At 39.5% G+C, this 24,911-nt stretch overlaps 1 protein-coding gene across 1 annotated transcript; it reads right to left on the bottom strand.

Moving 5' to 3' along the window:
• LOC117381458 (GDNF family receptor alpha-4-like) lies at positions 1-19,261 on the bottom strand. Its single transcript, XM_033978433.2, has 8 exons — positions 18,949-19,261; positions 9,764-10,030; positions 9,597-9,689; positions 9,160-9,529; positions 8,515-8,624; positions 7,968-8,102; positions 5,788-5,936; positions 1-2,193 (listed from the first exon to the last, which is right to left on the bottom strand). Exons 1-8 carry the CDS (start codon positions 19,004-19,006, stop codon positions 1,999-2,001), a joined length of 1,377 nt encoding a protein of 458 aa, XP_033834324.1. The 5' UTR covers positions 19,007-19,261; the 3' UTR covers positions 1-1,998.
• Between the last annotated feature and the right edge of the window lie 5,650 nt (positions 19,262-24,911).

The raw sequence follows: 24,911 nt of genomic DNA, 5'->3' as shown, positions 1-24,911 counted from the left end.
CATTGAATTGTGTTTTTTATTGTTTCAACAGGTACATTGTTTTATGTCACACACTTACGACCATATTGTGAACTATTTGCAGTATGTGGCATGTCTTTACAAAGATCTTTACATGGTCTCCCTGTCATTCATTTTAATGTAAAATGTATTCACATTTGTGAAATACATATTTGGATTACAAGTGCTCATAAACACAGATGATGTATTTTACAAAGTTTACAATTATAAACATGTGGATTACACACTCTTTTAGGCCAAAACACTGGACACAGTAATAACTCTTGCCATTGACATAATCAGTGAAACTCCTTCTTACTGAAGTATAACAAAGTGCCATGAGGTCAGCAAAACAGTTCATCTGTCTATGATTATAATGACTGTATTCAGCAATGGCAGGGCTCAAAGGGAGTTTGGAGCAAATGTTTAATTTAAAGCATTATGCATTTTAAAACATGTTTATGGACCATGTTTATACAATATTTTTGATTCTATATTTATTTTAGTAATGCTTTATTCATTTATTTTTTATTTTCACAGTTACAGAGAATGATGAACAGTGCCTCTTTATCATTGTAGTAGAAAACAGAGTGATAAGATGTCCATATTGTGGATGTGTTACTTGGACATATAGTGGATTGCTGACTTGTATATACTTGCATTTCTACTTGAATTGCAACATTTGGAACATCTCCAGTGTTTTAAAATGAGCATAATTTGTCTCTTTAACAAACTTCCCGTGTATTACCTACAGTACTTCCCTGCAGCTGAGCAATTTCACCCCAAAACGAGCTATGAGAGAAAAACTATTAACATCAGCAAAATATATTTAAAGCTAAGAGAAAGAGGGTGATAAAGCGAGGGACAAAGAGAGAAAGGTGGTGGTGCCACAGACGCTACTGTCCGCCTGTGTATTGCTGCATCTCTCTCTCTGTGATATGGAAGCAGCACTAAAAACACATCTTGTAGCGGATACATCGTGAAAGGGGCTGACAACAGTAAATTGGCTATTTGCTCCCCTGAGCCTTTTCCTAGACTTACTAGACTTCCTAGACTCACAATCGGTACAGTGCAGTAATTGCTTATGTTGCGTTTCTACACATAACTCACACAAAAGAATTTTGTTGTTTGCTATTACTTTGGCCTATAGTCGAATTGTGGGTTAACAAAAGTGGCTACTGTTAACTATGCTCAATCAGTCTAAACTGTTGTTGCTTCTTCCTGACTTATCACTTTTCTACAACAAACTTCTATAACTGCCACAAAGAAGGTTAAGTGGTGTTCTGATGAGAGTGTTGTAAAGTGGATTATCTTGCTCGACCATAGAGTTTGAGATGAGAGGAAGAGCCAAAGGGCCGACAGAATGGCGGATGGGACATGAGTCATGTAGAAATCAAAAGTGCACACTCAAGCCAGCTGCAGCAAACTTGTTTTTTAAGCATGTTCACATAAGTGTGGCTCTAGGCCATGTGCTCTTGTTAAAATGGGGACAACGCAGACTAGAGCCACTATGGTCCTTTCAGCACTTTTACTTCAGATGCTTTCAGCTGTACCAGCGTTTGGCACCTCCATGTTTTTGAGACTGCGGTAAATGCCCACATAATGTAAAGTTGTTGGTCAAATCCTTCCTCCTTCCATTTCATTCTGCAGATGTGTCTTTGTCCTTGAGCAACAGCTCACCTATTGTGCCTCCTCTGGCATTGACATTAGTGTGTCAGTACACCTGCCACTACACCACGGCATCAGTCTATCTATACTAAATGCATATGTACATATGATTATGATAATAATTCAGTCGCACTTTGTGCCAGTTCAAGTCTTGACAGTTGGTGACGGTTGCATTGGAAAGTGCATAGCCTCCAAACACTATGCAGCCTCCCAATGGAAACTATGATATCATTATGATACAGTGGCATGTACGGAATGAAGCTGCACAGTTTAACACAACACAGTTAAATAGAAGTGATCTATTCCATTGGTGGTTAGGACTCTTGAAAAGCATCAGCAGTCCCAGTGCAGCCCGCACAGTGGCAGCATCAGCAGCAGCAGTATGGGCAGAGGGCGCTCAGCTGCTCCGTGCTGGCTGCCCTTTGCTCCAGAGTCCATGTTGGAGTCCTTCTCTGAATATGGAGGGATCACGTTGAAATCCTTACTTCTTTGCTCTTGCTCTGCCTCCTCTTCCTCACTATCGTCCATCTGAAATAAAAAGAGCACAGTGACTTTATTTCCAATTAGCCAAAGAAGTGGAGTGTGGAGCGAAGAGAAGGAAACGTTTAACTACATTAAAACACCAACTAAAGCTAATTCTTCTGTACAAAGGATATATTACGTGAATGTGGTCACAGATTGACCCAGTACTGGTGGCTGTGGAGAAAAGGGCTCTCAGACAAGGCAGGGAAATAATCAACCAGGTCCTAAAAACAGATATAACTCATGGAAGTCTAATGCTTTATAATGGTAAAGGCAGAAGTCCTGAATCAGCTTATTTTGTTGTCCACCCGTTTTGAATTGCATTAAAGTAAAGCTGCTTTTGTATTCTCTTTGTGCATAGGGACTCAGAGGAGCTGTGGCAGAAACAGCTCTTTTCCATACCATAGCAACAATTACTATGTGAAATGTATATATCAGTCAGTAGAAGTGAATTACATAGGCGACCTACTTACAATGGCATCCACAAATGACTATACTGGCTGCAAGACAACACTCTGTCAGAAGAAGGTACGTCAAGATATTGAGCTAATTGATAACTGAATAATCAGTTATCAATTAGCTCAATATCTTGAGGTCACAATATAATAATATGTGATAATAAATTATTATGATCACAGGAAGAAGAAATAAATCATTTAAATTTAGTCTGTATTCTAAAGCCTAAATAAAAAAGTACAGGACTGTCTGTCTGTTTGACTATAAATCTGCCAGGATTATATGCAATTTTAAAATCGGAGACATCATGAGATTCAAATATGGTATAATTTCATTGCAATATTTATTTGTATTTACAATACTCTGGAAACTGGAAGTGTTATAGAAATATACAGGGGGTCCATAAAGTCTTTTTACAATAAAAAATTATTACAAAGGCAATTGATAAGATTAATCAGACTTGTTCTATTGTAATCAGTGGCTTCATTTAATACATCTCTATATGGGCTCCATTAGTCACACGAAGTACATCAAGACCTCCATTTCTTGCCATGTTTGCTGTAGCGTAGCCTCATCAGTGGTTGCAATTGCATCTGTATTGTTAGCTTTAGTTCAGTAATGTCTTTTTTTGAAACACAAAATCTTTAACATAGCCCCATAGAAAGAAATCCAGAGGTGTGATATCTCTTGAACGTGGTGGCCACAGACTTGGCCGTTCCAATTCAGCAGTCTGGAAATTTTTGGTTGAGAAACTCACAAACATGCAGACCCCAATGTGATTACAAACTTTTATAACCACTGAGTACAAAAGAACAAATGTAATTAATATAATTTATCACTTGCCTTTGTAATAACATTTTTGAATTGTAAAGAGACTTTATGGACACCCTGTACTTTTAGTCTGAGTACATAAGTGCAGTCATTACTGTTGTATTCCAAATGATCAATAAAAGGTATAGGACCACACCACTAGGCAGAGCAATTTCATTAAAATAGCCCATGTTCTTATTTGGGAAACTTTTAAAATTGCAATATAGCAATAATTTTACACCTCCATTTGAAATTGACAGGATAATCCAAAACAGCCTCATCTCTGCATAATGTGTAGACTTGTGCAGCCATCGAGTATTACATTTATAACAGCAAATCAAAGCCCTGCTCTTGTTTTGCATTGGTCAGTCATAATTAAATGCTCCAGCGGATTTGAATCAGCAGTTATCCATAATGCAATTCCATAAAATTGGAGCAACAGTAGAAATGAAGCTGTCAGCGATGATCTGTCTTTTAATGTGACCCTACTCATCTCTTAGACTTTTAAACTGCTCTTGTTCTTTGACCTGAAAAAAGGCATGCACAACAATAACTAGATATTGGCATCTGCCCCAGAACACAATAAAATATATTGGACACTTTCTTGACTTGAAGCCAGTTTTCTTCCCTGGTCAGTTTGTGATGTCCGCTGAAAATACAAACAACGTGAGTACACAGGCGAGTGTCAATCATGAATGGCCTTTATTATCTGATCATTTCAGTGAACACCCAGACTGATTTCTAGTGGCTTATGTGGCTGTACTGTGGACAGAAAGAACTGCAGCCTAACAATACTACAGTAGCACTGAGCCGCAGGAAGCAGCTGTCACCACATTGCACTCACGGCCCAGCTGTGGTGTTATAGGATGGGCTGTTTCCTTTGCCAGTAATGACCACCAAACGTTTTTCTTCACAAATTTAAGATATTGTAACCTGTGTCTACTTCCAAAATACAAGCATGAAGTGATATTTACTTAATGTTTGTGGTTTATTGTATAGTCCATTCATGTTTTGTGCCATACTTGAGCATTTAAGGCACATTTTAGCACATTACTGATGTCACAAGATACTGTGATTGGAATTATCCACAGAAATCTCAATGTGGCCCACCCCTACTTACTATAGAATAATGTCCTGTACTGGTATAGAATACTGTTAAGATCCCAGTCTGTCCCTGTGTTTCTGTGCTGTCTTTTCCCCTCCATTCTGAGCCTGGAGCTGGGTGGAGACTCTGGCACCACCCACTACACACCTGCAGCCCATGAGCGATCAGCCTGCACCTGTGGAGCACAGAGGGACCGAGGATCCAACACATGTCGCCAGATCGTCTGCGTATCCCCCGTGATCCCGCTCCCTGGAACTACCCTGCACCTCCACCACCGACACTGACCCAGCTCTCCACAGCCGCTGTGAACACCCCAGCCTCAGACGTCAGCCTATGATCCCACTCTCTGCTGTCTGCTCCGTCAATCTACATTTATATTTCTATGTTTGTAAATAAACTCTGTCCAACTTTTTACCCTGAGTCTGAATCTTTATGACATTATGACAACTGTAGATCAACTCACAAATAAGGTCAAACGTCAAATGAGGTATTCAGCAGGTAACATGGATTTAGTTACGAACAAAAGTAAGTTAGTTTCTTCAGTCTGGCAACTGAAGGCTTATGCAAAACATTAATTGCTCAAAGATACTGAACCTGGGTCTCATTTATACAATTGTACATGTAATTCTTTCTAAATGTGTACATACATACAGACAAACCTTCACAATCTTCCTCAGACTTTCTTACTTCTCATCTCTCTAAGCACACATCACCTTGCCTCATCTCTGAACACCATAACAACAAACGGTCAGAGTTTTTAGACTGGACTGCAAATTTCCACATCAACTTGTCTTTTTGTAGATGACAACTTAATATGGAAAGTCACTTATCTAACATTTATAAATGAGACCCTGGTCTGAGTGAAAAACTCTTTTTGGTTAAAACCTGTGTGTCAATGCCGTGCATTACAGTCCTTTTATAAACCATTTTTATAAACAGTAAGTTTATATTTACTTTTCACCTGTTAATACCCTGCATATTGTCCCTTCAAACCCTGTCCTTTTTAAATAAACTACTGAATATATCACATAAAAGCCCTAGTGCTGTTAAAGTGACAGCATAATAACACACAGGTGAGGAAATAAAGAGGATTTAAGATATTCTAAGCCACAGGGGGTGCAAACATGAATGCTGCTGTAGCACATTACTCTACAGAAAAAAACACCTCCTGCTTATCTTCCAGCACAATGAGAACAGGAGCAGACCTGGGGGTGACAGAGGGCACTTACACTGTTGGATTCTGGGACGGTGTTGTGGCTGATGTGGAGTCTCTCTGGGTGTACGTGCTCAGAGGGAAGAGGGGCAGGTGCTGCCGTGTTCTCCTCAGAGGGGGGAGGAGGGGGGACGGCTGAGACCCCCATAGAGCTGATGGCGCTCCCTGAAACACAAGCAGCAGGGGTCACGCTCATTAAGTTATTATTTATCCTCAAGGCATTACAGCAAATATCAGAAGTGATGGTTTAGAGATGAATGTCTGAAAACAAGTGACAGTGGGTGGTCAATTGTTGTATAGCATTGTTTTGCGTAGTAAACAATATGCAAGATGCGTAATAAATGCAAAGTACACTTCAGGAGACAAACATGTAATACAAATTACAGACAACGATTTTTACAGTAGTATGGGTACTGAAAGCACTTTTTTATTGTGGGCAACTATTGAGTCAGTTTACCTCTTGACATTATAAAAACATAGGTATAAGTATCTGGTCATTTAGGTACAGATTTGAATAAAATAATTAGAACAGTCAAATTATAAGAGAGATGTTTACCAGATTTAGATGAAGAAAGTGGTTAATCATTAAGTTATCTCACGCTCAGCAACTACTTTACAGAAAATGAAACTGATATAACTTGATACTCGTTTCAGATACAACAAACCCATTTCTGTCTCTTTCATTCATCATTGCTTTAAAATCCATTACTAAATTGTTTTTCCTGATACACATTCAGTTGTTTGTATATCTCTAAATGCTGTGCTACTTTTTTGGCCATAGCTCAACATGAAGTCATTTTCTGTTTATCAGATTCAGATGAAGGATTTATCGACTCTGGAGACTTGGAAAGGCGTAATCACAACTGGCACTGGGCCAAACACAAGATGGAATATCTCTGATTTATTTATTCAGAAAAAAATATAAACGGTCCACTGATTTGCACTTTCTATTAATTATAGTCTGCATCATTTGAATTCTGTATTAATGCATATTATAAAACACTCAGAGCAGATCAGTTTAGTCTCACACTGATGGCATGACAGCAGAAAGGTAGCGCTTCCCTCGTCACTGTCACACGGGGACACCAAGTCTGCCACTCCAATTACTGTGGATGCATGGAAATGATCAGGGCTTTGGCACTGTCTCAGCTGATTCTCATGTCTGGGTGAGCAAAGCTGTAAGTTTTAATCAATATGGTTTTCTTAGTTTAATCTTTTAGTTTAAATGTTTTGCGTCTAAACTATAAGTGGCTCTGTACTTTCACATGGAATGTATCAGTTACATCAGCAAATTACTATGTAATACTTACATATCGATTTTAATCAGATAAATGCGTGAGTGAATGAAGAAATACATTTATATTTAAAGTTGCCCTATGTAACTTAGTGGGGGCTCTGCAATCTGCTGATCTCCATGGAGATGTTATTTCTTTTCCAAGCATGCTTCACAATATTTTTCAATTGTAGGTGGTGTTGTGGAAAAATTACAATTCTAGGTGAAAAGTAATCCATTTGCGAAGCCCGGTGAGTTTTGGAATACAGAAAAAGGTTTATTATTTGTTACAGCAGATACAGACAGGACAGGGCCCAGGCCACAGACTGGTAGCGTTTCGGTGTCCCAAGTCTCTTCTACTCCGTCCCCCGGTCCTTGGTTTCCCTTCGTTCCCCAAGCATCTCAAAGTAGTTATACCAGAATGATGAAGCTACATACATTTAAAGTAGAGTGACTTTTGTTTCACACCCATGAGATAATGAGCTTTTACAGGTAGAACAACACTGAGTTTCCTGTTGGATGGAGCCTTCACACATATTGTCTGGTCTGGGACTGACACAGACACAAATGCACACTTGCAACCTCACCTCTCAACAGATCTGACTTCTAACTTGGTCTGGTGGCATCACCTGTTTGTCTCCATGGAGATAGAAAAATTTAATTGGAAACATTCCAATACAATGATATCACCATGAAGACAAGTAGGTGATGACCTTCTTCAGAAAGTTAAACGGAGGTGTGCAGCTCATAGCACTGCAATGCCAGATGTCAGGTATGACAGCTGCTAATCTCTTCTATAGTCCTCACTTTTGTTATAGCTTTTATCGTTGTCTGATTGGGCTTCTAATTTTCAGACCTGTTCTTGACCCTTGTGCATTATATTGGTCAGTCCAGTATGTGTCCCATGTATTTTGTGTACTTACGTAGACAGATGTTGGAGGAGAAGAGGGTGAGGATGCGCTGACAGGCCTGCCACTCATTCCCACTGCCCTCACACGTGCACCACTGGGACACCTCTGTACTGCTGTTGCTCACATAGTTTGGAGTCATAATAGTACCTAGACATAAGCAAAACCAAAAGCACTAGATATTACAGGGGCTACTATAGAAACGTTAACGTAATTTTTTCAGGTGCCACAATTTTTCATTTCCAACTCACACCTGCGCAGAGATAAGATACAACAATATTAGATCCCCAGGGAGGCACTGTGTCCACTCGTCAGGCTCTTGATATTAATAATTGCAGGTGCACAATATTACAGTTTTTGAAGTAATGTGAAAACAAAAGAAATCATGACTTCCGGGTCATTTGCTGGAAATGGCAAATCGAGTTTTAAAAGTGGAGGCAACTGAATCTGAGACTAGCCAACTCAGCGTTTATTAAAGTCAACAGAAATATTGGCACGATCAAATCCAAGCTATGAAAAAGTTTCTTCACAGATTTGTTGTATTTTCACTTTTGAAACTCACCAATGAGTCCAGCGTAGGCCTTGAGGCACATGGCTCTGCTCTCGCGGACACATCCAGAGGGAGACTGGGATGAGGGCTGGCAGTTTTGCTGGAAATCTGCAAAACGTGATCTAAAAAATAAAAAACAAACTATCATGAAAGGCAATGATTTGAATGCGTCACAAAGAAAGTTTCTTTTTCATTGTGAGATTTCCACTGAGTCAAAAACACACACAAACACCCCCCCCCCCCCCCCCCCCCCCACACACACACACACACACACATACACTAAAGTGCAACACTGACTGTGTTTCTGTATACACCAGTATACACTTACACTTAAGATCTCTGAAACAAACATTGACAATTACAGGCATTTAGTTAAAAACTGACTTTCTGTATGTTTGTAAACACATCTTTTATCTTTTACATTGAAATACTGGCTTTCAACAAAGTTTTCAAACTCCTAGCGAGCTATATATGAATAAGTTTTTGAAGATTTGCTTTTGCGGTTGATTTGCATTTACTTGTAACTATTATTTACTGAGAGCTGATACGCTTCTTTATTCCTTCTGAAGATTTTAAGAACAAAACTAATGTAAGGAGCTAAAGCTGAATGCCTAGTTCTTGGGGATCCATGTGGTGCATAAAGGTCTTGAGGCCTACCTGCACAGCTCGTCTTTGGTGCAATATGTGTGCAGGCTCAGACAGTTGGGTTTGCCCACTCTCTCCTCTCCTCTCACTGTCTCCTCATAAGAGCATGAGGGGACGATGGTTTTGCGTCGCCGCTCGCCGCACAGAGTGTCCGAGCAGGGGCAAAAAAGCAGAGCGAAGCTGTATTCCTCCGGGACACGCTCCAGGAAGCGGCGCAGGGCTTTGTGGCACTTCTGTCGGTTACAGCTGCTATCGGACTGGCCTGCTCTCTTGGTGCAGGCCACCACATACTCTGAGCGCAGAGAGCCACACTTCTCATACAGCCCACAGTCCTGCGCTGCCTTCAGACACTGGTTCTGTCCATCCACTGACAGAGAGGAGGCTGTGGAGAAACATCAGGGTCAGAAATCATTCATGTGAGTGGGAGAACTGTGTGAGAGCAGCTGTACCTGACATTATAGAGGCCATTTGAGACATCTCAATGTTTCTCACCAGGTTGATCTTCAGTTCTTCATAAGGAGATATGTCATACTCTTCATATGCTGAAACAAGAAACACTCCATTTAAAATCATGTGGCTGAAAATCTCTGTGGCCCAAATTAGAGACTGTTTGCACCTGCAAACCGGACCGTCCAGTAGACCTTCAAGCAGTGCTCCTCTCGCCTAGAGCCACGTTGACACTTGCACACCTGTAGGGGGCGATAGTACTGCAAAGCATGCTGGGCCTCCAGGCACTCAAGGCGCGCGTCTGACCCGAGAGGAGATACGGCCTCCTCAGCTGCGCAGTACTCCAGCAGCCGGTACTGTCCCATACAGGACGCGTCCTGTGCACAGCCCTGCTCTGCCAACACACAGTCCAGAGAGGCTGACACCAGAGCGCCACCTGTATGGAGGAGGTCACATGGTTAGAGGAGGTCTCAAGATCAGAGGACGAGATCACATGATCAGAAGAGGTCACATGATCAGAGGACAAGGTCATATGATCAGAGGAGGTCACATGGTCGCAGGAGTTGTCATGATCGGAGGACGAGGTCCCATGATGAGAGGACGAGGTCAAATGATCTGAGGAAGTCACATGGAGGAGTTAACAAGATCAGAGAAAGTCATGTGGTCAGAAGAGGTTACATGATCAGAGGACGAGGTCACATGATCAGACGAGGAGGTTACATGATTAGAGAATGAGGTCACATGATCACAGGATGAGGTCACATGATCAGAGTAAGTCACATGGTCAGAGGTCACATGGAGGAGGTCACATGATCAGAGGAGGACATGGTCAGAGGGGAACAAAAGGAGCTCCACTGTCTATAGGTGCTGGGCTGGACCAACAAAAAAAAGGACGTCTAGGTTTCTTTTTCAATGATGTCTCTCTATTCTTTTGTGTTGAATATTTCAGTAGAGACTCAGAACTGCCTGAATTGAAAATGCTCTGGCCTGTGGCCCTGATCTGGAGCCTCCACTGTACAAGCTCAACCCATAAAACTGAATACAGTTGTGCACCATGCCAAGTGCTATATAATCAGCAACAATTATAGGCCTACTCTATTCTGCAGTAGCAACATAAAAATATAGTATTTTTAACTATCTTAAAAATCATAATGTATTAAGTGCACATATGTTTAATTGATCTTAATATTTACATTAGGTAGTAAATTTGCCTAAGTGTGGTTTAACTTATTTATTCACCTAAATCAATGGTAGTACATTCACCAGATAAAAAACTGTCCCTTACAGTCTTTCACCAGGTGGCCTGTTCAGTGAGCAGTTTTAAAAATACAGAGAATGGAGTATGATTGGCAGCATTTTGTGGAGAATAGGATGAAGCAGGGACCACAACACATTTTTCATCCTCATTATTACTGTTGAGATGCACAATGCTGGCAGGCCCGAGAGAGAAATCAATGGCCTTTTGCAAAAATACATTTTTTATCATCAGAAAATTAATTTTCAAATGTGACACAATTGTCCCCACAAATTACACTTGAGACTGTGATTTCAGCCTGGTGAGAAAATGGCTGATTTTGTATTTTGTGCACATATTTCTATAGATATGTCATATAGAGAGAATTATTCATTCGTAGTAGTGACAACAGAGTAGTCATGTAAGTCCAGTTAATCTCCATGTACCTCCTCTAGCCTTTGTCCTGTGGGTGTGTCTGCCTGTACTTGATAGTTCACTGTAACAATGCTGATAATCCACATAAAAGAGATTATATTCAAACACACATACTTTTGTGTTTGATTGGCCGCTCTTCGATTAAGCTCCTGCTGACTGGCGTCAAAAGCAAAGCCTAAAATCAAATTCTGCTGCAGCATGTTTCGCAATTTCAGACACCACATGAGGTCCACGTCTGCTCTGGCACGAGCCTGCGATGAACGCAGGCTACGCTCCAGCGACACCGCAGGAAAAGTGCCAGCTCCGCCTCTGTATGCAGTGTATGCCATATACTCAAATACTTACATACACTGACCGCACTACTATTATTACTTCATCCTCATGCAGTATCATGGATGGTAGTGATTTTTTTTTTTGTAAATGCCAAAACACTTGGGTGCAGCTTGAATAAAAATAGGACATACATTTTATAGTGTAAGGACTTCATATTACCATACACAAGTACTATTTAAAACACCAACATTATAAGCCCAAGTTGGAAAAAGTGTTTATTGTTGCACTGTTAAACAGAAAAAAAATCAATTATACCAGTGGGATAATTGCTTGGATATTACACTATTGTGTTTATTCTTTTTTCAATAATACATAATCGCAGAAACATTGTACTTGTTAATGCTTTATTTGGTGCAGTGGCTCAGAAGAGTGGACAGTACTGCAAAGTGTTACCAGCACTACCAGTAGTAGTAATACTATATTTCACCTTATGGATTTAACACTGGTCTGATTAATGCATTATTCAGTGCTGCAGATTGAGTATGGTGTTCTCTATATAAGTGTGATAATTATGGGAGTAGTACATTTATATCACAGGGGGCCCATGTCAGGTTTCTGCCCTTGGCCTCAAATTTCTATCAACAGGCCTGGTGGTAATAGCACATAGACTGGTACAAGCGCTCAGAGTGGAAGGGTCTGGTGGATTTTATTTCCCTCTCCGTTACACAGGAGTGGGGCAGCAGAGCATGCAGCCTGTTGGCCAGTCATTTGAGTTGAGAGGACATTTGTAATGGCAGAGTGGTGTAAGCCCGATATGTGAAATACATTCAGAGGGATGAGCACAGAAGGAGAGGAAGTCACAGACCCCACAAGGAAATGACAGAGAAAGTGAAAGTGCCGAAGCAAAGTGTCACTGCCCATCTCTGAACCCATTCTTCTGTTTCAAAATGGCAGCAGGACATAAATCACAATGTCCCATGATGACTCGCGGTTTGTTTGAGTTTCATCTTGTAAATCAGGGCTGCAATGACCCTTCTTCACAGTGACAGGATTTTTGTTTTTTTTACATTTGCCTTCCTCTAAAGCACCATATATTACAAGATTTCTTTTTAAGTACATGAGTCAATGTCACAAGCATGCAGGTATATTAGGGTTGAAGAGCCAAACTTACACTCTTTAGATCAGGTCTGCAATAAATGACGAATAAGCCATAGTTCTAATAGTAATAGTAGAAGTAGTAGTTGTTGTAGTAATAATAGTACTTTTTACAGAGTTTTCTCGGATTTGATTATGTTACACAGAACAGGGCTGTCACAATATTGAAACTTCAAAGTTGTTTTCTATACTATATAAGGAAAGGATTGTATTGTTCAGGAATAGTCAAATTTTGTTATTTTCTCTCCCTGTCTATATGTTCAAATGACTATCTAGTTTTGATACAATCCAACTCTATCCTTGACCACCCCCTCTCTCCAACTAATGGCTTCTTTCTCTCTTTCTTTGGTCTTTGGTGCACTCCTCTTTGGCTCTGGACTCAGCATCCTTCTACCAGTCTTTCTTTTTTTCAGAAATGTCCCAATCATATCTACCTGGCCTCTATGAATTCATCCAACATGAGCTGCCAATCTGCTCAATAATAATCCAATCTATTCTTTGTTTTCAGCAACACCACAGTCTAATAAAGTTGAAATTACGAGTCTATTACACTTTTTGTCTACTCATTTCTAAATGGAAATTAAGTTGTATCTTATGCCCCCAGAGTGAAGCGTGGTTTAAGAAGCCCAAAGGAGCGTGGTTTAGTAAACCCAGCACAGGGACTGGTTGAACTCTTCAAACTACATTCAAAAATATAAAAAGCCATACAAAACAGATGCTCAGCTCACGTGATTGTTTCAAATCAAGATCAACCATTTTGACTGTTTAAATGTTTTTTGGCTGTGTGCTCCCTGAGAGATAGGATGAGGCGCTCAGTCACAGGGGAGGAGCTCAGAGTAGAGCCGCTGCTCTTCCACGTTGAGAGGAGCCAGCTGAGGTGGCTCAGGCATCTATTCAGAATGCCCCCTGGACGCCTCCCTGGGGAGGTGGGCGTGTCGCACCTGGAGGAAGCCCCAGGGAACACCCAGGACACACTGGAGGGACTAAGTCTCTCGGCTGGTCTAGGAACGCCTTAGGAGCTCATTGTAGGAGCTGTAGGATGTGTCTGGGGTGAGGGAAGTTTGGGAGTCCCTGTTTAGGCTGCTGTCCCCAGGACTCGGCCCCGGATAATCGGAAGAAAATGGATGGATGAATGATTGTTCTTATTTAAGGGTAAAAAGGCAAAAGAGATGTGTCCAAGAAAGATCCATTTAGTCAATGTCACTGAAGTCCTTCTTGTACACTCAGCATTTTAACTTTCATCCAATCAGCAGTAAGTCCCACGATCATTAACATTTTACATAAGAAGCAGCAGGCTCAGTATCACTGTGATAATGCAGAGGAAGAATTTTTAGACCCATTGCTCCAGGCCACATAAGCCATGTAAGCACTGATCCTTTATATGTATTTCTATTTCTCAAATAATGCTGTGTAGCCACTGTGAATGCGGGATACCCATCCATGGCCTGTGGTTGGTGTTGGGTTCTTACTCAGACTGACAAGAGACTACAGACATATTTTCAGAAAGGACACAGTTGCTGGATCTCATAAGGTGAGCCAGAGCAAACCATAAAATCTTTTGTAGGTTCCTGACTTTCCTCCCTCTTTATCATACAATGTTTCAGCCAAACCAGTGATTTTCCTGGAGCCTATAACGCTGACTACAATAGGCGCCCAGAGAATTTCTGTTCTGCAGGTGTGGCAAACACTGTAGCTCAAAACTGTCTCAAATTTCTTTAAAAGCAATTTTGCAAGATAGCCTGGCGGAAAATCAGTGTGCTGCAGAACTACGAAGCGCTGGCCTTAACCCTCTTATGGCAGAGTCCAGACATGTGACTGTCCTTGTATTATTGTGGAGCGCAGCTGGAGGGTGTCCCCTCCATATGCAACGGTTTAAATGCAAATGCAGTGTATGACATCTATTACAAAAAACAAGATATGCTTTTTTCAAGAACAAAATAGTAGCTCTCATTTAGCCAGAATGGTCTGTGGCACATAATGAATAATAATTCTGCAAATGAGCAAGTCGTTTCCACTTACAAATGGCCAGATGCATGAAGTTACAAAACACTTTTCATTTGATATTTTAATGACTCTATTCTTCTGTCTTTAACATTTGTGACGAAATGGTTTTCCTCCAAGCAGCTGTTTGCTCTCAGTGATCAAACATCTGGGTCCACCTAGCCCTGCCTCTGCATCTTTTTCTCTCACCAACTGACTTAACTATCTCTACCCACACTGCACTTTATAAGCTGTAAGTTTGAGACCAGTTAATCAATCTTCTGTAAGAACTTAGTGCATATCCATCTGGTACCCACACCATGCTCCACCAGGCTCTACTTTCTCTCCCCTGGTAAAACACAGTTACATCAGGTGTCTACTTCTCACCACTGCAGTAAATATTTCACAGTTCTGCCTCCCCTTCTACCTCATACAACAATGTGCTGAATAATACTGTTAACACGCATATAAACCCTAGCTAAAAACTGAAGCCCAATGCGCATGCCAGAACAAAATAAAATAAGATTGCTTGAGACAATAGCCAAAAGACTGCTGCATTTACTAAGGTGTCAATCAGAAAAAAAAACATCATCTTCAATTTTATGGGGACATTTTAATTAACATCCAGGCTTTAAACTTCAAATATGTGAAATAATTGCATGTTCAGAAGGCATATTTTACGTCTTCTTTATCGGAGTAATGTCTAATGGGCGGAGTGCCAGTTTAATCTTTGTGGGCTGTCGTCCTAAACGAAACTGAATTAGGAGCAGTACATGAAGACAATGGCTCAGCAGAAATGAGAGAGAGGAAGAGCGAGGTCTGGAGGCAAGATAAGGAAGACTAGATCAACCTGGGAGTTTGAGGTAGGAGTGCTCCCCTAATACACACCTCCTATACACACTGGAGATGAGACAATGAAGCCCATATGTAACAAAGTATGGGGTGTTTTGTGTACTGCAATGTTTGTATCACCAAACATTCACTAGTTCATCAATTTGTGCGGTCATATTTGAACCTCACTACTGAGTGCATCACCTGTTGCCGGTTCACTGCTGATTCTTCCATGGACCACCTCCAATAGATAATGACCACTGCAGACCAAGAATGGAATACAAGAGTTATAGTGCAGTTTTCGAAATGTCACGATCCAACTGTCCTGCTAGCCATCACAAATTGGCTCTCGTTACACAAATCCTTACTTGTCCAATTTCCCTGCTCCTATGAAAATCTTCACTTGTTAAAATGTTCCTGAAAAAAGTTAAATTAACTTCAACTTAAGGGTGAGCAATCTGCCAAAAATAGGCCTGTAATATGACAATACTTCAAGACCACAGTTTCGATTGTGTTTAATTTGAGCTTTATGCTGTCTTCAAGAGGTAACTATAACTGTCTGCCTCTTCTGAGAGTTAACACTTCCTTGTGATTAGGTAAATCCACCTGACACTCACTCAGAGCATGGCTGGCTGGTCAATAAGAGTAGCTATAAACAAAGAAATGTGGAATATATGACAATATCCACAAAATAGCAGAGATCAGATCACAATTATATTTTTATTGTCATATCGCCCAGACATACTTCATTGGTCATAATGGTTTGCTTTATCACAGGGATACTTTTTGAAAACAAACAAGGCAGCTATTTATATTATGTTAAAACAAAATTATGCAAATATGTTGTATGATTTGGTTATTTGCCCTGTAGCATGTCACCCTGATTTGAGTGTACTTTTCAATAACACATCAATATATTTTATTTTCACTGATATTCAGTTGAAATCTTCCATCTAAATTTAAATGTATTCTTTTAGTGTGCCGCCAGATCTGTTCTATTTGCCAAATTAACCCAAGTTCTTAGGGAAGACATCTCAGGAATAATGCATGAGATCTTGAAAGGCACTGCACTATTGCTAATGCTACATAAATCAATGGAAAGGAGCTATTGTTGGGCTTTATTAAACGCAACTATGATCTGCTGTTATGGATTATTAATGTGGGATAGAGAGTGCAACTGGTGCTACTTCAGTTGATCAAGGTAATCAACTTATCTGGGCACATGCTCTAATCAAGCATAACATTTTGACCACTGACAGTGAGTGAGCACTCATCCTAGCATCTGTTTGTGGGTGGAGGATAGGGCTGTAAGATTAATGAAAACTGCTATTTAAATAGTCACAATTATCAAAGGTTGCTGTTTTATTCTACATAATAAGAGCTAACCCTGTAGTTTAGATCCATACAAACATGTTCTGAAATGTGATTCTTATATTCATTTGTTATTTCATATTTTATTCTATTTGTCAATTCTTCTAGATGTGTTTAAAATGTGAACTTTGACCAAAATCTTATTATTAAAACATAAATTCCAATGCTTGTCAGAAAAATCACTATTTGATATTTTTCCAAATCGTTGAGCCCTATATTGGAATATGTAAAATGTAATGATGCTGAAGGTGATGCGAGGGTTGAAGATTCCAATGTCTGTCAAAAGTTTTCTAAAAAGAACTTTTTAGTCTCTTTTTTCCTGTAGGATTCAGAGCGTCTTCTAAGTAGAGGCATGGTCATGGTTCTATAATGTACATATTTTTGAGACAGGGGGAAAAGGAGCATCCGAGAAGAAAACAAAATCTTGCTTTGAGTCAGGTGCACTAACCACTATGCCACCAAGAAGCTGTAAGTGAACAATGATCTTCTAGTCAATTACCAAGTATGAGTGTCATTGGGAAAAACTGCTTGACATGTTGGTTTAAAATGTGTAGCAAAATGTGAAGAAGGCAAAATAAGTTGTATAAGTGCATCACAGGTTGTTGTATGAAGGTCTGCATATGAGGCAGGTGGCCATGTTATTCCTACTTGGTGCAATCATTTAATATCAGCAGCTGCAACATTTATAAGAAAAAGCATTATGTAAACACGTGAGTGAACTTTGACCTCTGGAGAATCCCTGCTGACAGATTATAGGCGAGCCCTGTCAGTCACTGATCTCGCACTGTTATTGTTTAAGTCATCAGCTCATACAAGGTCAGACATATTAGATGGTAAAAATAACAGGCTTCAAATAGAACACTGTCCACGGACTATTTACATGGGCAGCTATAGGAGAAAATGTATCATATCTGCATATTACACCCCCAGCTTTTCTTAATGATGATTATAACAGATTAAAACCAACAATTTTTTGCAGTTAGGCGTAATGTCAGAGCATTAAGACAATCAGTATAATAAGCTCTCCTAATGGTGTGCGTTTGGGTGAAATAGAGCTTGAAAATGATTGGTTGTCATTCTGTGCCTCTACCTGTGCGTCTGTCAGCTGTTTGACACAGAATGATGAACTATGGCTGCTTCTGACGGTCACAAGAAAGCATTCATCATTTTAGGATACTAATCTCTAATGGGCAGGTCTACCTGACTGAGTGCACTCAGCTCACCCGAATAAAACAACAGAGCTGCAGTGCACCGAGTGTTTAATGCAATGGTACAATTGTTTTACAGCTTGTCAATATTCCAAATTCGGGAAAAACAATTCATGCAAAAATATAGGATGCCATAAATTCACTTATTTTATTTATTTTTTTCTTGGCATAGGCTTACTGTATTTGTATTCCAGATACCAATTTTATCTACAGTGAAGAGAGAGAAACAAAACATGTCAATGTGCTACATGAAATTACTATTAGGTCTATGTAATGTTCATTTCATAAAAAGCTGCCTAATGTGATTAGCTACTCTAATCAACATTATAAAATGTATAAGCAGACTACTTTCATAACCAATGAGGTCACCACTTGTAGATGATGTACATTTTTATAGAGCTTTGGAGCACGATAAAGTATAAACTATAACTATTTATCAGTCCAAAATGCTGTCTATAAGGCTATAGGATAACTTACTGCCAGGCGTGGAAAGTAACTTATAAAAAAAATACCTGCATCACTGTAAATTGTAATTTTTGAGTAGATTTTTCTATTAACTGCATCACCTAGTCTGATCACCTTCAGCTCTTTGTGCTTTAAAATAACACTGTGGTTTAAAACATCGTGGTTTTAAACAGCTCAACATTAAAGACTTAGGCCCGTTATTATTGTAGGTTTATGTTTAGTAAAAAGTAGTTTTAGTAATTTTAACTTTTAATTGAATTGTTTTTTTGTTTTTTTATGTAACTTTCCTCGACTGCCTGCACCTACAGCAGAGACACAGACGTAAATGTTTCCATTCTTTAGTCTTAGTAGGAGCCTAAAGGCTGACTTCTTCATGTTGTACAGGGGAACTAGTGATCTTACCCTCACAGAAGATGTAGAGCAGAAGTCCAATGATCATAATGCAGTCCCGCGCTGTCATTGGGGAGATTTTGGATAAGGAAAGTCGCGTGCAGCTCACTGGCCCGTCCACATCCAGTCCCCTGTATGTCCTCCCGGCACAAAGTTAACCAAACTGAATCCTGCGCATATCTGGACCCACCGCAAAATGTCGCGATTTTTCTCGTCCCATTAATATTGTAATAACGCACATTTGGAAAGACGAGTTTGGCTCCACTCTAAGCGGTCAGTCTGACCGTGGTGAGTGTTTGGAGTTGGTGTGACCGCAGCTCCACAGTTGTCCAGTCTGAGATCAGAGCGCGCGCACAGTGCGGCGCGTGCTGTTACGCTCGCCTCATGATTGGCTCGAGCGCAAAGCTGTGATCATAATCTACTCTTTTAAAAAGGAATGAACAAATGATGATTGAAACTTTTGTAATAAGAATCTCCTGTTTAAAATACATCTGCTGATAGATGCAATCTTTCGGTTGAGTTCTGAGTAAAACAGCCATTGTGCTTTTGGTTTTCATATGGAGGTTGATGAGAAGATTTGCTAATGAAAATAGTGGCATAGGAAAAATATTTACCTAGTGTATTTTAAAAGATGAGAGAGAGCAGCGACCTCGTGAACGCTCAAACGGCTGTTAGAAGTGTTTAACATTCACATAGAGCAGAGGCTGTTTGTCTTATCCAGTCGAGTTTAAATGTATTCTTGCGAAACGCAGCAGCTCCACCTTGTGGGCATTGAAATGACAACGAGGCGCACTTTTCATTAAAGCAAGACTATACCTGAAACAACGTATGTGAACACTGCCCTGCACCTGTACAACTTAATACCATCGGACTTCCTCCAGATATACTGAAATGATCAAATAAAATACGGGAATACTCTGAACCTTTGGTATTTAAGTATAAAAGATGAGAATATGTATTCACTTATTTATTTATTGTATGCTATATATTGCATGCACAGTACATATGAGCAACAGTCTATAACATGTCATAGTTATCCTAGACACAAGTTTTATCTGTCTAAGCATGGTGTACAGCAGGGGTGTGCAAAAATTTTGAAATATTGATATATCGCATTGTTTCTTTTAATGATACAGTATCGATATCGTGAGCTGCTGAATCAATATATCACCAAGAGGGTTTTTTTTTTAATATTTTTTGCCAAATTATTCTGTCACAGTGCTACATTTGTGTGACTTGTTTAGAGGAAAGAAACTCGTTTATGCAGAACATTTGACATTTAATTCACTGTTTTGATGATTAAAATAGGTTTATTTCAAATTAACTTTGGTTTAACAAAGACTTTTAGTATCACAGTTGTGGTTTAGTAAATATGTTGTGATTGTTCAGAGCCGTTAAACTGCACATGTCCCTGTTACATGTAAATGTGGAGCTCATATATAACTGTATCAAGATAAGTATTGTTTTGTGGCCTGTGTATCGAGATATGTATCGTATCAGCAACTTCTTAATTGATATCCAGCCCTAGTCATAAATTAGTTCAAAATATGAGAACACAGATTTGTGAGATTAAGTGTGCTGCTCATATTTTCAGTGTGTACAAAGTGCAGTATTACAGACTGACCTCTGACACTATGAGAAGCACCTCTTCACCACAACTATTGAACTGCTGGGATACAGAAGAGGCAGATGTCCTCTCCTCCTCACTATGGTTCAAAGCTGTGCTAGGCTCCTTGATGGTCTTCTGGTGGAGTGAGTTCTCCTCCACCATGGCCTTTTGGGTGGAGTGACATTGTTCCAGCACAACTGTAAAAGTCATGTTCTGTGAGTCCAAGTCCTTTTGGAGTATTTGAACTCTGCTGAGTTCAGTGTTCAGGCTCTCATCCAGCTTCTGTGACTTGTTCTGGGCTTCTTCAGCTGTTTGCCTCTGCTCAGTGAGGGCAGACTCCAGGACGGTGATCTTCCTCTGCAGAACCTGCTTCTCCTCCTGTTCCTTCTGGAGCTCCTGTTGGGTGCTGACCAGAAGCTTGTCCTTGCTCTCTGCCACCTCAGTGGTCTCATGTAGTGTGGACTCCAGAGCCCTTTTCTCTTCCTTATACAGCTCTATTTTCTGGGACATTTTCATCATGGTGGTTTCTCTGTGGTGTCACGGGTGCACTCCAGCTCCTCAAAGACATCAGCGCTATAGTAGTGGTTGTTCGCCTTCCGTGTCTTCAGTTGTTCTTCGAGCTCCTTCACCTTGGCTTGGTACCTCAGGGCAAGAGTCTGCTGCTCTTGGGAGAACCTCTTGAGATTATTGTTCTCCTGGTAGAGGTTATGCACATATTCATTTACCATCTGTCTATCCTGCTCTATCATTTGTTCTCTCTCCTCATCTTTCTGTTTGAGGAGATTTTTCCCAAACTCCATGATTGTTTCGTTCTCCTCTCCAGCTTCATTCATCGGTTTCTGGAGCTCCTCAACTTTCCAGCTCTCTCAGTCTTGTTTGCTGTTTGATGTTCACATATTTCTGCTCTTGAAGCTGTCGTATCAGGTCATTCACCAGTGGGTTCTCCTCTAAAGAGATTTGAACTTCTACTGGAACCTGATTTGCAGCCTCTAGTTCCCTCAATCTCCACTTTTGTTTGGCGTTGATGTGGAGTTGTTTTTGGTGGGCTCTTTGGACATCCTTAAGCTGTAGTCTCCTACTGTAGTCCTCGGGGTGTGGAAAGGTGACTGTAATATTATTTAAGAGGGACAGCACACATTTATGGTCAGATTGTGTTGAAACAAAACTCAGATTAAAGTCTAACTTGAGTAACAAATCTTCAGACAGAGCAGTGCTTCAGTTAGCGTCACCTCCCAGGTCATGTTGAGGGCGTCAGCTGGAAAGTATCCACATGACAGTTGCTATGGTTACATAGACACAAATAGAGATCAGGTTTTCTCACAATGGTTTGTCTGTCATTTTTACACTAATGGCAATGAACTGAATCTCTATTTTAATTTGAAATTGAAAATCCTATATTTTCTGTAACATTAGGTCATTAATAAAACAATAAACTGTATAAACACATAAATGTCACAAAACCAGTTTTTAAAGTATAATTGGAGTCATTTTCATTTTGCAGCAGGGGTCCAGAGTTCACACAGGGATTTTGGGAGTCCAGGCCTTAAAAGTTTGGGAATCATCTTAAGTTTATGCTGGATGTTTTATCCACAATGTCGAGCTGAGTAGAAATGAGTCATAAATGTGATAAAAATATGAATATAAGAATAGATTTTGGAGATGAGCTTACTTCTCATATTTTGAGTGTCGTTACACAGTGAACTACTTTACACATACGTCTGCTCAGATACTACAGTAATACATATTTAATTCAGTCTTTAATAGCTTTTATTTTAAGAACCTTCACCGTCACAACCCGTAAACCTCACAGGTCAGAACTCAGATCTCAGAATGATGTAATCTCAGAGTTCAACGTCGGCCCGTTCCAGTCAAGTCAGAAAAACAAAGACCAGTATATTAAATACAAGGAAAGTGCTGAAATCAGCCAAAACGAGGATCCAGTTAGGTTGATTTAGTAAAGTTCGAGAGTGAATTTGTGCTTTTGTTGACATTAGCTGCATTTGTGATGCAGAGGCTCAGTGTCGGTGCAGGAGCAGGTTCACACACAGCAGCTGGACAGGAGTAACTAAAGGGAAACAAACGGACGCAGTTTGGAAGTTGTTGTTTCTTTGGTGTTTTGTGTCTGCCAGTAAAGCTTCATTGGATTATTTGAGGAAATGGAAAATAATTTAATTAAGAATTCTTTCAGACTTTTCACTGATCACAGAAAACTTGATTTTTGGGCAGTTTGTAAAAACTTTTTTCCAAAACCTCATTGGTCTAAAACTGTCAGTTCTGCTGATGGATGTTTATCCACAATGTTGTTTTGAGTAGAAATTTGTCGTAAATAGGGGTGTGCAAAAATATTGTTTTATTTAATGATACAGTATCGATATCGTGGGCTACTCTATCGATATATCACCAAGAGTATTTTTTTTTAAATATTTTATCAAATTATTCTGTCACAGTGTTACATTTGTGTGACTTGTTTAGAGGAAAGAAACTCGTTTATGCAGAACATTTGACATTTGATCCACTGTTTTGATGATTAAAATAGGTTTATTTCATATTAACTTTGGTTTAACAAAGACTTTTAGTATCACAGTTGTGATTTAGTAAATATGTTGTGATTGTTCAGAGCCGTTAAACTGCACATGTCCCTGTTACGTGTAAATGTGGAGCTCATATAAGCTGTGGATGAGGAATACTGGCCAATGGAACAGTCTGATGTGTTTTTATAGTTTCTCAAATGCACAAAACAAATTGCACTGGTATGTTCATTCATCTTCATTAAATAGAGGCTAAATAAAAATAAATAAATAAAATTAACATTTATTTTTTGTGAAAATAGGGTTTATTATTAAGTGTCCCAAAAGCCTTTATTTTCCACTGAATCATGTCGAATTAATTTGAAATACGTATCATATAGTGGTCTATGTATCGAGGTATGTATAGTATAGTACACTTCTTAGTGTACAGAATTGGCAGCCTGGAAATTGGCAGTGTGATCTCATCTCTATGAGTGGTATAATGTTGGTAACAAATACACTAGCCTATAGGAAATATTGAAATCATTTGTTTTAGATTCACAGCCAATTTGATTATCAATATTCAGACTTCCCTTTACTCGTGATCATTCTGAGCATTTAATTACATAATTAATGATGCAGATTAGAACACTTGACAAAGATTTTGTTAAGTTGTCATAAATGAAAATTATGTATACTTTATAGGCCAAATCTCTACAGTAATTGTTTCCAGAGAATGTTTATTCTAATGACAACACGCCAACATGCCTTGTATAAGCAGACACTGTACTGTAACCACCCACTCTTTGTTTTGTATATAAACAATATCATTCATTATATATTCTTTATATCTTGCATCATAGAAATGAAGCTTGCATTATAAGCATTGACTGTATGAGGCATAATTTATATGTTGCATTCTAGGTCCAGGTCTGTGAAGGTGACTCTTATTTACACATTGATAGTGAAAGTTGGTTAGTTTATGGCCCCTAAGAGAACATGCAAATGTTTATTTCTCTGTTTACACCCTTTTACTCTCACGGGCGGGGTTCCAGGAATGCAAAGTGAGAGCATCCTCTCCCAGTTTGACCAGTTTGTGGAGAAACACACATTAATGTGAGTTTGTTTGATAAAGAAACAACATTTTGTTTCCAATGAATGAACAGCAGGAGTCTGAGTGGAACCACTACTGTTAACTAAATTATATAGTACTAATACTAATACTAATACTAATACTAATACTATATAGTACTATAGTATCGATTTCAGTCTATAGACCAGGAAATTTCAGGTGGAATATTTTATGTGACTAAAATAGACCCTATATAATTGAATTCTTTTTGTAACCATTCCTATACCTTCCCAACCCTTTTGTCCCAGCTGTCCTGTTGTGACCCTAACATTCTTCCCTTATACCTGAGAAACTTCTGTATTATAAGAAAAAATACAATTATTTTCTGGTTAGTAAAACTGTTATAGATCAGTAATTATAATAAATACTTTATAGACTGCAATTCCTCCATTAAAATGACCACAGTACACCTGGGGACCCCCTAAGAATCTTTCAGGGCCAGGTGCAGACCAAATTGACTGAGGCTGCATCTGAGTATCAGGGGTACAAGACAATATTCCATATTTCACTTTTCCATTAAGTCTAATTATTTTTACACACCTAAATTGAAGGTGCAAACTATTTTAAATGAGTTTGCAATGTGTGCTTTTGCATCCCTGTTGACCTGGGCCTGGACTCTCTGTGTATAAATGTGGGTCTGGGACGAGAAGGTTTTAAGCTACTTTTTGGATATAGTAGGTCTGCTCTATAACAGAGTGCTACGCTTCATGCCTTCATCTTATCAGTT

This window comes from Periophthalmus magnuspinnatus, chromosome 14 (genome assembly GCF_009829125.3).
Source record: "Periophthalmus magnuspinnatus isolate fPerMag1 chromosome 14, fPerMag1.2.pri, whole genome shotgun sequence".
Taxonomy (NCBI): Eukaryota; Metazoa; Chordata; class Actinopteri; order Gobiiformes; family Gobiidae; genus Periophthalmus; species Periophthalmus magnuspinnatus.
Note: the sequence above shows the minus strand (reverse complement) of the source record. Positions and strands in the feature narration are given on the sequence as shown.

Excerpts from the sequence above, each read along its gene's own strand:
- LOC117381458 (XM_033978433.2), bottom strand. The coding sequence starts at position 19,006 with ATGACAGCGCGGGACTGCATTATGATCATTGGACTTCTGCTCTACATC. Across the intron at positions 10,031-18,948 it reads GCTCTACATCTTCTGTGAGG|GTGGCGCTCTGGTGTCAGCC; the intron begins GTAAGATCACTA and ends TCCTCCATACAG. Across the intron at positions 8,625-9,159 it reads ACCAAAGACGAGCTGTGCAG|ATCACGTTTTGCAGATTTCC; the intron begins GTAGGCCTCAAG and ends TTTATTTTTTAG.